Genomic DNA, 13,062 nt, shown 5'->3' on the forward strand with positions numbered 1-13,062 from the left:
TGGCAGGGGATCGGATTTAATGATCTGCTCAGGTCCCTTCTGACCCTACCAACTATGAAACAAGCAGCTCCCACAACACACACCATGCTCGCTCATCAGCTCCCACAGACTCAGAACACATTTTACTTAATCACCACCATCACTTCCCTCGGTTACCTAATGTTCCCTGGATGGAGTCCCATCCAATCCCAGGCAAACCCCGAGGGTGTGGCATCTGCTCTCCCGACCCATTTCCAACTCAACTAATTATATTCCTAAACACTTCTCTTTCTGGAAGGCACAAAGTCCTCTCAAGCAGGCTGTCTTCCACATGCTAACACCCTCTTCTGAAACAGCCAGTTGCCTCCTGCAGACATTTTTGCTTATATGCTGTGCCTCTCTGCCTCATCCTGCAATTGCTGGGTGCAACAGCAGTCTTCCTACACATGTCCAGAATGTATTGGGTACTTCACGGACACTACTGAAAGATAAACAGCCACTGCAGCCTAACCCATCTGCCTAAATTACCACTCATGAGTTCCTTCACTTCCTGCCCTGAACTGCCACTGAACCCTGTTATGAGCCGTTAGACTGGTATGTCTAATCTAAGAAGGTACCACATGGCAATACAGCTGGAAGAGAACACCTCCCTTGTCTGCAAACCCCTAAGATGAAAGGTGCTATAGCAATGTGGGACCCTCCCTATAAGAGTTACTTCCCAGTGCTCAACAAGGTTCAGGTCCATGACACTTACCCAAGGTTGACTTCAACACAGAACCGCTGGCAAAAGGTGGGGCCCCACTTCCCATAGAGTCCACAAAAGAGTTGAGTAATTTCAAGTATTCCATAGCACTGGTAAACTCACTGAAAGTCAAACAAGACAGACTCCATTAGGTTACAAATAAAGGGGCAGCTCTGGATGAGCAGCCCAAGTTATTACTTTACAGTGGAGCAACTACCCCTTAGCCCGGAAAAGCATAGGCTGGCTCAGAAGTAGCCACGTGCAGGACTTGCTTGGAAGGTCCTAGAAGCTCTTACACTTACATGGATCCTGGTGCTCAGCCTATGGAAGTGCTACCTGCTTCCCTTTCCTTTTTTGCATCCTTGTAACAAAGTATTTAGCAGAATTCAGAGATTCGCTGAAATCTGACAGGACCACGCCATGAGTGCTTCTATCGTGGCCTCAAACGTGCGAGCTCTGGACTATCATCCATGCCATCCTAGCATAGCAGCAGCCATGACTCTACCAGAACTACCCCAAAGGTCAGAAAACAGGGGGAAGGGGAGGAAATAATAATAATAATAATAATAAGAGCTACAAAGAAGCCTAAAAAAGCCAAACAACACTATAAGAAGGACTATTTTGAGCAAACAGAAAAGAGGATTAAACACATGGAATGAGCAATGTCAGAAGGAAAAGGAATGTTCATTAACTTTTTAATTAGCACTCTTCATTTTACAAGTGATATGTGAGAAGACTAGCAGCAGTCTCTGAATCTTGCACCTGCTGATGGAAGATGCAAAAATTCTCACAAGTCAATTTTAAGCTTCTTTCCATGTGTGGCTTACCAAACAAAGTCACAAAGCCTGTCCAAGACGGCCTTGGCCAGAGAAACCAGTAAATGCCATTTATGTAATTTTTGTGCCTGCTACAAAGAATATGGAGACCTAGTATTGAAAAGATCCTCTGCCGATTATAGAAACAGGGACATTTTTCCAGATAGCTAGACAATCTGTGCAACGTATACAATATCTTGCAATCTTTTCCCCTTATCAGCGCAGAAGTATCTCATAATTCAATATGCTGTATCAAATTGCTGGTCACCTACTTAAAACTACTATGTGGGTAGCTAAACATCTAAATGGAAACTAGTTTAAAAAAAAAACGATTTTTTAAATGGTCTGGGGGGAAGAAGCGTCTTCCTACCTACTTTCCAGGGGGTCACTGCAAAAATTAATATGGATTTATATGAGATTCTTCTGATAGGTCTAGAACAGGCATATCCACAGCTCAATCTCAAAACAAGCTGCAGCTCAGAGCACAAGAAAGGCAATTATCTGGTTTTATTTCATTTTGCTCAGATAGAGGGAGAAGCCTCTACAGACCAAGGTCTTAAACTTGAACCAAATGCTCTTCTGTTTCTGCATCTATACCTTGGTTTGATATTAACTTAAGACACTTTACTCAGATACAGACAAAGCAAATACAAGAATGATACAACAACAGGAAAGTAGGGTTGGAAGGGATCTCGGGTGGTCATGTAGTCCAGCCTCCTGCTCAAGGCAGGATCATGCTTGACTCAGGTGACGAGTCAAGATTTGATTTCAAACAAGTGTCTGTCTAACGAGCTCCTTATGTCCAAGGAAGGAGATTCCACATCCTCTCTGGGTAGCCTGTTTTGATCCTTAATCATTCTTCCTAACTGCCAACCAAGTTTTCGTCTATTGCTGTTTGAGACCACTGCAGTCAAGATTTCCTCCTCAAATTCAAGCAGATGAACTTTTGACCTGAAGCCCGCCCCCACCAATTCAGTCCTTGCTGACAACAGGAGCACCAGTCCTGGGAGTTTCCTTATTTTGGCAAGCTTGATTTAAAAGATGTAAACTGAATGTGTCCCTCATGGCACTTGGGGCAAGTGACTGACAGTCATTAATGCCCCCAGGCCCCTGCCCCCATCTGCGACAACAGTAACCACAGCACTGAATCTTACCAGGGCTCCTCCTCCTCCTGCCCCGCAGTCCCTTTCCCAGCCTGAGGTTTCACAAGGGCATCCACAGCTCTCTCCAGCAGGTTCTCACAGAATGCCTGGTGGACCTGTGCAATAGGGTCAGCTGGAGAAAAGAAAACAAAAGCCTTGCTCTTCTCGTGAGCCCAGCCATGCTGCAACAGGAATCTACCCAGGAAGTGGAAGCAGTTTCACAACAGGGGAAATACACAAGCCACCCAAACAGAGCTTCTTCACAAACTGCAGCGACTAAACTCCCAGTACCTCTCCACACCTACTGGTTTGTTCACTATTAGTGAGCTCTTTGCTGCCTCAGCCCAATCGATCCCCACTGTTAATGCCACTGACCATGTAACAGAATAGATGCAACACTGTTTAATAAAAAGGAACCATGGTCTTCCTTCTGAGTTTCATATCCTCAGTTCTTGAAGGTACATGTCCCTCTGACAGGATAGAAAGATGGAGTTGGGATGGCACACTGAAGCCAGGCACAGTGCTAGCAAGCAAAAGAAACTTCTCCCCAGCCCAACTGTCTCTCAGCTGTCACAAATGGAGGCAGGTTTCTACAGGAGGAACCTCATTATTAGATGTCCAGGAATTAGACACATCTGGGACCATAAGCTGTCCCTGGTGTTAAAGGGGAGATATTCCCCTCTCCAGAGGTGCTAAGTCATGCACCTAGAGATGGGATGTCTCTTACCAGGGTTCCGCTGGGTACAGTACAGACTCTCCTTTGCAGCTGACTTCACGGTCCAACTCCGTTCCACAAAAAACTTCTGTCCTAGCGGATGACACAACCAGCGCAGGGAGTCAGGAATGGCGCTCCGCTCCGAGATGCAAAGGCTCTGGGCTTGACTTAAGAAATAACTCTACAGAGAACAGAGAGGCCAAGGGTGAGAACAATGCCAAAGGAACAAGGGGAATACAAGCGTCATGCCAAGTCCCACAGTGACAGCCCGTGCAGGAGAAAGGCTCTTTACAAGCCCACTCATTGGACTAATTGGAATGGAGCTCCAATTAGTTCAACAACCACTACACATGAGCCCCCAGCTGAACCACAACTGCTAGATCTGGAGGTCTTCCCTGATCCAAGTGCTGCTGGGAAGTGCTGTGGGGAAGAAAAGGAGACACACGTACTGCCAGGAAACCCAGTTTGCCACCACAGCGAGTCTTCAGGCCAACGGCAGCAGTGAGGTGGATCTCTGCCATGGTGTTAGCCGGGATCTTCTCTTCTGCGCACTCTGCAAGATTCACAGCACACAGGGCCATGTGCAGACCTGAGTAGGCCGAGCTGGATGTAAGTTTACCTGTATCAGGAGTGAAATAGAAAGAATTCACCTTCTGCACAAACATATGTAACACAGATGTGACAACTACAATTAAAAATGCCTGTTACAATCTGAACTCTCAATAGACTGGATCACACCTTGCAGGCATCTCCATGGTTCCCCTGTCTCTCCCTCCCAGCTCTACAGAAGCCAGAAGAGCCATGGAAAAAACAAGACAGTTGTTTTGCTGCATATTCATTACCAGAATAACCAGCCTTCTTCAGAGTCTGGAAACTTACAGATATTTGTATAGTGGGATAAAGAAGGGAACAGTCTAGGACATGGATCAGCAATGTTTTTGGGCAGTGCCAAAAACACGTAACCTCAACTTACAAGATGTTGGCATACCAGGGGCAGGATGATGGGGGAGCCATGAGGGGCCTGATCCTTGCTGTGGTAGTGCAGTCCTGGCCCCTTCTCTGCCATTCACCTCAAGGCATGAATGCACCTGCCACTGGCAATGAGCCAGGATGGGGCTCCTTGGACCCTGGTGCAGCTGACTGCAGCCTGCCACAGCTGACCTGGGCTCTGGGCAAGCCTGAGCTGCTTGCAGCAGGCAGCAGGGAGGCTACAAGCAGCTGCACTGGGGTCTGCAGAGCCCTGGCCCAGCTCACTGCCGATAGCAGGTGCACATACGCCTTGAGGTGAACAGTGGGGAAAGGGCTGAGACAGGCCCTTCATGGCTCCCCTGCCATCTGCCTCAATATGCACATGCCAAGCAAAATGGCACACATGCCAGAGCATGGCACTTGAAGACAGAGGTTACTGACCCCTGGTCTTGGAGGGGGCATAAATCAAAACTACTTCAATTAGACTGGGAAGATATAAGTTTAAGCTGAATGTCAGGAAGCATTAGGGACTTGTTAAACTGCGAACAGTTTTACTAAAGGAAGCAGTAAAGCTCCACTCATCACAAGGATGTTTAGGTTCTCATTCCAATGATTAGCTATGATACCTACTTTCACTTCACACATTCACATGTGGTCCTCATCTCAGGATCCACACCAGTAGCAGTGAGAACCAACAGAACTCGTGAATTTTTCCTCCATTCACTGCTGCTTGGGATAAACCCAGCAGCTGAGGAGGCATCAAGCTGTCTTCAGGACACTTGGTAGGACAGTAGAGCATGAGGCTACTCTAGCCAAGTTCTCTCCACAACCATGCAAGAAAAACCATCGAGCAAGTTATTTTTCAACGACATCTTAGAACCTGTAGCAAATGAGGACAATGGCTTTGTAAAGCACCCTACACCTCAGAAAGCACCAGTTTGTCAAGCCCAATACATATGGATCACTTACTATGAAGTCTTACAGGGTGGAATGCAGCAGCTGTTTAACAGAGGGCTGGTAATACAATAGCTCAGCTGAAGAGGTGTAACACCTTTTACACTGAAAGAACATGACCCTTAGGCGAGTGCAACCCATCTGAAATATGTCCAGGACACCAGCTAATAGCTTACTCTTGCAAGATGCATCTTTAGTTCTGAAGACCATCCACGCCAACAGTGGAAAAGGGAGATCTGGTTATGCTGTGGTACAACTGGGTCAGGGGATAAGCACATCTCCACTCCATTATCTAGACAGGGCCTTCAACCAGGTTCACTAGCATCACCTATAAATTCAAGCCATGCCTTGGCTTCCAAGCTCCACAGCAATCACAGCAGTCCAGGGGCACAGCTACCTTTGCCACAGGAGTTGTTGCTCTCACAGGACCTTTTCTCTGCATCACCCTGCTTCTGTCATCAGCTTGCAAAATTAAGTGTGGATGTGACCTGCTCCCCAGGGCTAGTAACAGATTTGGGGGTGGGGGAAAGGCTAAGATGCTCTTCCCGCATCAGTGAGGAATGCAATTCTGAGCTTCCTCATTCTGCAACTCCAGCCTTACCAGTGATGTGGAGCTGATGGAGCTTGTGATAAGCTAGAGCTGCATCCCGAGCACTGGTCTTGGCCTCATCCTCAAAGCCTGCTGTAGCCTCCCTTGCCCGCTGTTGCCGAGAAGTCCTCTTCAGCAACCATCGCACCAATCCCAGCTTCTGGAGACTGTAGCGGATCACGTTCCAGGACAGGCCACAGGCCAAGTCCAAGCGGGAAGTCGGCAATGCACGGCCCAGCACTGACAGGCAGATCTGCAGATTTGAAGCGGCAGCAGCAAAATCCCCCTGCAAACCCCAGGGACAAAGGTAAAAGGAAAACTGTTGAGGCTAGTGAGTGCTACTGTACTAACAGCCCTGGAGACTGCAATCCCCTGACCTTGTTGTATCTTTTGGGGCTCAGTGTATTTTTTTAATTTCAGTGCCAATTTATACCAAATGAGCATCCAGCCTAAACATTTTTAAATGCTAGACACAGGTCTCCCACCTATTGAAATGGCTGCTGCAACTGTGAGACAGGACCTTAGGGAGAAAAAGCAGCTGTGACAAACAGGCTAGAAATGTTGAATTTTCTCAGTTAGAAACAGTACATTGCTTCCACCATTAAGTTGTGAAGAGAGGTCTTCAGTGGCTTCTAAAAAGCGAGAGGGCAGGCTTTAGTCTAGTTCCTGGAGAGAAGCACCTGTGCTAAAAAAGCAGCATAACTGTCCCCTTTGTTATCAGTCCCAGCAGAGGCCAACTGCTACATGGAACAAACACAATACCCTCTTTTTGTTTCTCCTATAGGTAGTAGGGCAGAGCAGGACAGGTCACAGGAACAGGAGCCAATGGAAGCTTACGGCACTGCCACCTAGGCTCACACCTGCTTTACTGACCGTGAACACTAATGTTCCAGGCAGATCAATCTGGTACCAGTTTCTTTAAATGATTTCCATTTGTAACAAAGCAGGAACATGAACCCTTATAAATACTACTTTCCCCCGCACTCAAAGCCAGGCAAGAAAGCTTTTGGACCCATCCACCTGCACCGCCAGACAAGTCTTGAGGGAAGGAAGAGAATCTACTCTATGCCACAAGGAGTTGCTTTACCCTTGCCAAGTCCAGGTCAGCCTGCTTGCGATGGCGCCAAAAGGTTACAGACGATCGGGAGTGCAGTCGGGTCACTGGTTCCCCATGCACAAGGAGCTTTATAAAGACACTCAGGACAATCACACCATTCACCAGCCACAAGATCAAAGTAGGCATCATCCAGCCGAACCAGCCCCCTGAATCTGGCAGGAAAAAAATACAGGAGAGTCAGCCTGGACACCACGCGTGACAAAGAGCAGCAACAAAAACTCACCGGTGTCCTAGACATGCATCCTCCCCACTCCCCTCCAGTTAACCAGCAATGCATCAAGTCTTGGAAAGACTCAGCCCTAACTGGGAAGTGCTATTAAGCTTTGATTTTTCTCAGAGAAATTCTGATTTAGATTTTTGCAGTGAAAAAACATCTCACTCTTCCAAGTTAAACTAGAACTGATGTGAGGGTGCATGTGGCTTCAGCTTCACCAACAAATGGTGTTCTCCATGATTCACAGATTCACGCTTGAGGACAGAAAAAAAAATGGCATTCAAGAATTAAAGGCACAAAGCAACATTAAGGCTACATAATTGCAAGCCAGGAAAAGAGGTTTCTACAGGGGTCCCTGCCCTCTTCTTACAAAAAGCATATAAAATTGCACATTTAACAAGACACTAAACACATTCTAGAAACCACACAGGCTGGGCTGCCTGGCTGAGCTATTGTTCCTATAGAAGCCTGGATTTCTGCACTGACTCACAAATAGCATGTTTTCATAACTAACTAAAAGTGCTTATTTTTCCAGAGATGTAAAATGCACTGTTTTTGAAAGTTTACATATATTTATGCCTTCTTCAAAACTCCCTGGCAAGCTCTAACAATACAGGACCATGGACAAGTGCCTGATTTTGTTACCTCCGTTTCTAGTTACTAGTCATGTCAGAGCATTTGAGTCTCTCTCTCACATCCTTTACTGCAGTGTTGTAGCCCCCTTCACAATGCACTAAGGGGAGGCTCAATGCACAGTCAAGATCAGTTAAGTGGTTACCTGACTTGATGGTCAGCACACTCCTTCCAGAGCCATGATACACAGGGCTGTCAGACTCAGCTGTCCTTCGACCCTCCAGGAGGGATGTCAGTGGGTTGAAAGAGAGGCAGAGGAATGTGAGGGCACAAAGAAGTATACGGGAGCGATCCACCATGCCAAGGGCCACAGGGGGAGAGTCAGGTTCATCTTTAACCTTTACAAAGGGGAACAGGCAACAAGCAACACTTCAAATACATCTTTCTTCTTTTATAGTTTATGTACAACAGGGGGAAGAGTGGGCTTTAAAACACCTGATTAAATCCACCAAGGACTCTAGGTCAGCCTTTCCTGGCTGAGTAAGAAGGACCTAGATTAGCAAAGTGGCCTTAACTTCACTCTGTTCCCTCTCAGTTTGCTTCACTTGGATTCCCCATTTTAGGCCATCACTTGGCTTCCCCAAAAACCCTAACCCTTATCAAGTCCTCAGAAGGCCCATTTCTGCTGTGAGATCAAATGAAGGGCTTTGGTAGGCAACAGCTAGGGATGTGCTTAGTGCTAGAGGTATTACTCATGGGCTTGGTACAAATAACCCACCCCAACCCTGGCAGAGGGAAGATCTTTGATCCTTTTGTGTACATCTGCTTCCTCCCTATACATTTTTCTTCCCTGCCTTACACAACATCAAATCACCACAGCTCTGATCCTCAGAGCTCCATTAGTACTGCTCCTGAATAACCAGCAGCGGTCACCCTGGCCATTACATACCCCTAAAGTAAATTACCTCTCCCGTTTCTGTTTAAGGCTGCAAACTACAATACCTTTGCATCATCCAGGAGTGGGCTTCCTGGCTCTGAATCAATGGAATAGGGGGAGAAGCCAGCCTGGGACCCTGAGTCAGATGCTGGGGGAGACATCATGAGAATGTTCTGGTTGAAGTCATCCATCTTCAGGTCCACATCGGTGTCCACCAGACTGCTCAAGTCAATGCCCTTCAACAGCTCTGCAAAGATCACAGATTCCATTTGCTACACATATATTTTATTTTCCCCCCCCCTGTCAGGCCTGCTCTGCTTTACCCCCTTACCTCCCCTCAGTTCATGGTCCATCACTGATGCAATTTAAACATGCCCATCCACACTAACAGTGAAATTGAAAGATGCAACCCACTCTCCTTCTGTCTACCCAAGTCCCACTTCTATCTGGCTCAAACAACTTACTGTTCTTTTGGTTAGCCAGCTTCAGAACCATGTTCTCCTGTCTCAGCTTGTGGTTGACTTGCTGTAGGTATTTGATGTAATCAATGGCCTTCCTCAGTACTCCAGATTTGTGCATCTGCAAGGAATTAACATGCATGGTAAACAGTTCATAAAAGCAATCAACTTGGCTAAAATGAGGACTCAGTATGGGTTTGGGTGGAAGCCAAATGCTGGCCTAAAATAAGGAATGTAAGCAAAGCAAACTGAGAAGGAATACAGTGAAGTTAAGGGCACTTTGGTAATCCTAGATCCTTCACACTCAGCCAGAAAACACTGCCCTTAAGTCCATGGTGGATTTAATTGTTTTAAAGCTCACTCTTCCCCCTCTTGCACAAACATATCTTGCTTCTTTTACAGTATATTTGAAGTGTTGCTTGTTGCCTTGTCCCCTTTGTAAAGACTAAAAATGAACCCAAATCTCCCCCTTTTGGCAACTGGCACAGTGGATCACCCCTGTATACTCCTTTACACTTAACAAGCTGCCCATCTGCCTGTAGCACTCCTATCCTCTCCCCACCCCTCCCCCCACCCCCAGAGGATATACAGGATGTGGAAAGGGCTCTCCAGGAACAGCAACACAGCTGCTGAAAGTACAAGCTCTATCATTAGCAGAAACAGTGCCCCAAAAGATTCACAACTTTGTAAGTAGGAGCCAAGTCACTGTATATAGAAACAGAACTATAAAAACATATTTAATATTAAAACAAGTAGAAACAAATTAAGATCTATTAGAATAGAGTACTTGGAAAGTCAGCTCTCTTCAGCAAAGGACAAAGCTCCTATGGGTTTTTCATAGGACCATTTTTCTCTCTGCCACTGGCTCACTCTGTGATCCAGCACAATTCCCATGACCCTCCCTACCTCAGACCCTGAATCCATTCTCATCTTGAAAATGAAACTCTCTCCCCCTTAGGAACAAGCCTGGGTTCTGCAGCACACCAAAGTCCAAAGCACTAAGGAACCCCAATTTCCTGTTTTCCGAATGATTAGGTGAAGACCTCACTACCACTGAAAGGAATGGCAAGTTTTGCCTGATCCACAAGAGCAAGGTTGGCAAACAGCACAATCCTGAACTCAGGTTGTAGGTAACAATAAGCCCTTTCAATATCTGAACAAATAGTGTGCCACATCAATCAAAGCAACACAGAACCCAACTGCCTGGATTAGTATAAAAATAGCTTTCCATTTCTATAGCTACATTCACCCTCAAGCTGTTCAGAGGCTATTTATAGATTTCATCTGCCCTTCACTAAAATATAGCCACATTCAAGCAGCTATTTAACAGCACAGAACAGTTAGCAATGGAAGCAAAAAACCCATGTCTTAATGGGGAACTGACAGAAACAGGGCAAAATTATCCAAGCTGGGATTTGACCAGAGTTGTTATATACCCTGTCATATAAAATGTCCAAGGGATCTTTAAACTCCAGCAGTGCTTTCCATCTTATTTTCCAGCAACAGTGGGCACCTATACACGTAACAGATCTCTGCTCTGACATGTGCTAATTAGCTTGCACTGGAGTAGACTCAATTAACCAAGTTTGCTGCGAGTCGGCTGGAGCGTGTTAACTGGCACACCCCAGCAGCCTCTGCATCATGTGTATTCAGTGTTCCACATTTCAAAATGGCAGTGGAGGTGGTTTAACTAAAGCTCAAACAAGCTCCAGTTAAAGCACCCCTGCCGCCATTTTGAAGCGCATAATGCTGAATACACATGATGCTGAGGGCACTTTAATTACAGCATCTCAGAGCCTCTCTAATTAAAGAGGCCCCCCCCCCAAGCACACGTATAGACACCCAGTATCCCTGGCACACCAGTGAAACACTGAGTCATCGGTGAAGTTGGAGGGCAGGGTGCCACTTACCTAGTCCCATCAAGTCCTCCAGCATACATCTCCCTTGTCTACTTGGGAAAGATTGACATTAGAAGGCACTGTTGTGAACAGGTTACCACCCTGCCCAGCTACTTAGCCTAAGAGAGCTATGTGCACCTGAGAGGCTCTGTGCCCTTCAGGGCAGTTGCTGCCCTCTGGTTTCATCTCTTTACCTTAGCATCTGTGCCCATGACCAGGTCCTTCAGTTCAATGATCTTGTCATTTATAGACGACCGATACCGCTTCTCAATAATGTTATGGGTTGTCCTCCTCTCTCCTTCTTTGGGTGGCTCTGGTTGCTTGACACCACCTGGCACCTGTTTGATAGGCATCTTTTCCTGTCCCATCATCATGGGCATTGTGGTCAAAATGGTCCCATTACTGCCAACTAAGGTCTAAGAAAACAGAACATGCATCGAATTACTGGTTACAGTTAAGGAAGAAAGGAGTTATGAACCATGTAAACATAAGGAATGTGAAAAATTAAAGCTAGAATTAAGGGTAAAGGGCTACACAAATTAAGCACAATACACCTCTCACTTCTAAGATGGGCCCCTCCCCTCACTACATCCTGTTCCATTCCCTCCAAACCCCACAGATAAAACACACTGTAGAGCACTGCAGAAGGGGTAAGCAGTACTACTGCCTAAGCCAGTACCTGTATGGTAAAAGTACTTAAGTCTCCATGTTTGCTGACCCCAGCACTTCACAGCACTGTTAAGCCACTTTCATTTTCAAAACTGAAGCAGAAAACCAGATTCATTCCAACTCCCAGAACCCTCTGTATTATCTGTTGGGTCTCAGCCATCCTTGCATGATAAATAGGCACTGTATCAATGGCAGGTGATCCTATTTGAGACTTCAGAAGCAGCAAGGATGTTACAGAGAGTCAGGCTACAAAACATATCTTTGGGGGGAGCAATCCCAACATGATTCAGTTTTGGTAAAAAAAAAAAAAAAAAGAACTAAAGTAAGCCTATAGGGATTTTTTTCATTTAAAAACAGCAATTTAACAAATAAAAAGGAACTAAACAGCAAAGTCAAATAAACTGAAGACTTCAAGAACTTGAAGAAAGCTTGAAATTTTTTTAAGCTAAGACAGGGCTGTCCACCTGGCGGCCCACAGGCCACACGGGTTAAATTGTACCCCCCACACACAAGCTCCTGCCTGACCGTCACTGCCTCCATAGCTTCACCTGCAACAGCAGCCAGAATTCCCTCCTCCAGCTTCTACTTCCTGCCCTCCCACCCAGGGGAGTCAGGCAGTACAGCATGGCACAGGAAAGGGAAGGGAAGGGCAAGACCACACATGCTGTGCAGGGGGGAGTAGGGGACAGTCTTTGAGTGCAGTGATGTAAAAGCTATCTGGAACTGGTATCCTAAGCAAGGGGGAACACCTGGTATGGAAAGGCTCCAAGCCAAATTGGATGGAAAAAACCCACCTCTAAAAAGACAGCAGGAGCAGGTGGAAAGTGTACAGAAACAATGGGAAAAGGGAGTTCTCAGCAAGGAAAGCTGTTCCCTGGAGGCCAAGTTTAGGGATAAATACCAGAAGTCAGACTGAGTTAAAGTTTGCAAAGGAAACTGGAACAACCAGTAAAACATTCTTCAGGTCTTTAACCACAGAAGTGTTCAGAAGAGCTCAGAAAAAGTGCTCTGTTCAGAGTCTTGGGATTAAAGATTACTTAGTTGTGGCCCCAAAACTAGACCAAATTCTTTCCTCATGCTTCAAATTAAGGATGAGGAAGTTGAACATAGGTACAAAGGAAACCTGCCTAATGGACATTTAGATGTAGGAAAGTTTCTAATAAAGTACTCTGATACTAGACAAGTTTGGGGACAGGTTTCATTTAATGTTTTCATTAATAATTCTGGTACTGAAAGAGGAAACGTGCTAAGGAGATCTGTTAACACAAAACTGGGAGGCACTGTCAATGCA

General features: G+C 46.0%; 1 protein-coding gene across 2 annotated transcripts in view; it reads right to left on the minus strand.

Annotated features, from left to right (window-relative positions):
- The window catches only part of SREBF2 (sterol regulatory element binding transcription factor 2), a 46,559-nt gene that overhangs the window by 18,319 nt on the left and 15,178 nt on the right, over nt 1-13,062 (minus strand). For both annotated transcript variants that reach the window (XM_019515089.1, XM_019515087.1), the window contains exons 5-14: nt 11,297-11,518; nt 9,211-9,325; nt 8,812-8,993; nt 8,015-8,207; nt 6,993-7,174; nt 5,918-6,191; nt 3,843-4,012; nt 3,406-3,574; nt 2,691-2,811; nt 734-843 (exon numbers count right to left, since the gene is read on the minus strand). In XM_019515089.1, coding sequence (XP_019370634.1) covers nt 734-843; nt 2,691-2,811; nt 3,406-3,574; nt 3,843-4,012; nt 5,918-6,191; nt 6,993-7,174; nt 8,015-8,207; nt 8,812-8,993; nt 9,211-9,325; nt 11,297-11,518 — 1,738 coding nt within the window. The remainder of the gene's footprint in view (nt 1-733; nt 844-2,690; nt 2,812-3,405; nt 3,575-3,842; nt 4,013-5,917; nt 6,192-6,992; nt 7,175-8,014; nt 8,208-8,811; nt 8,994-9,210; nt 9,326-11,296; nt 11,519-13,062) is intronic.

This window comes from Gavialis gangeticus, unplaced genomic scaffold (assembly GCF_001723915.1).
Source record: "Gavialis gangeticus isolate Ggan-Ray unplaced genomic scaffold, GavGan_comp1, whole genome shotgun sequence".
Lineage (NCBI taxonomy): Eukaryota > Metazoa > Chordata > Crocodylia > Gavialidae > Gavialis > Gavialis gangeticus.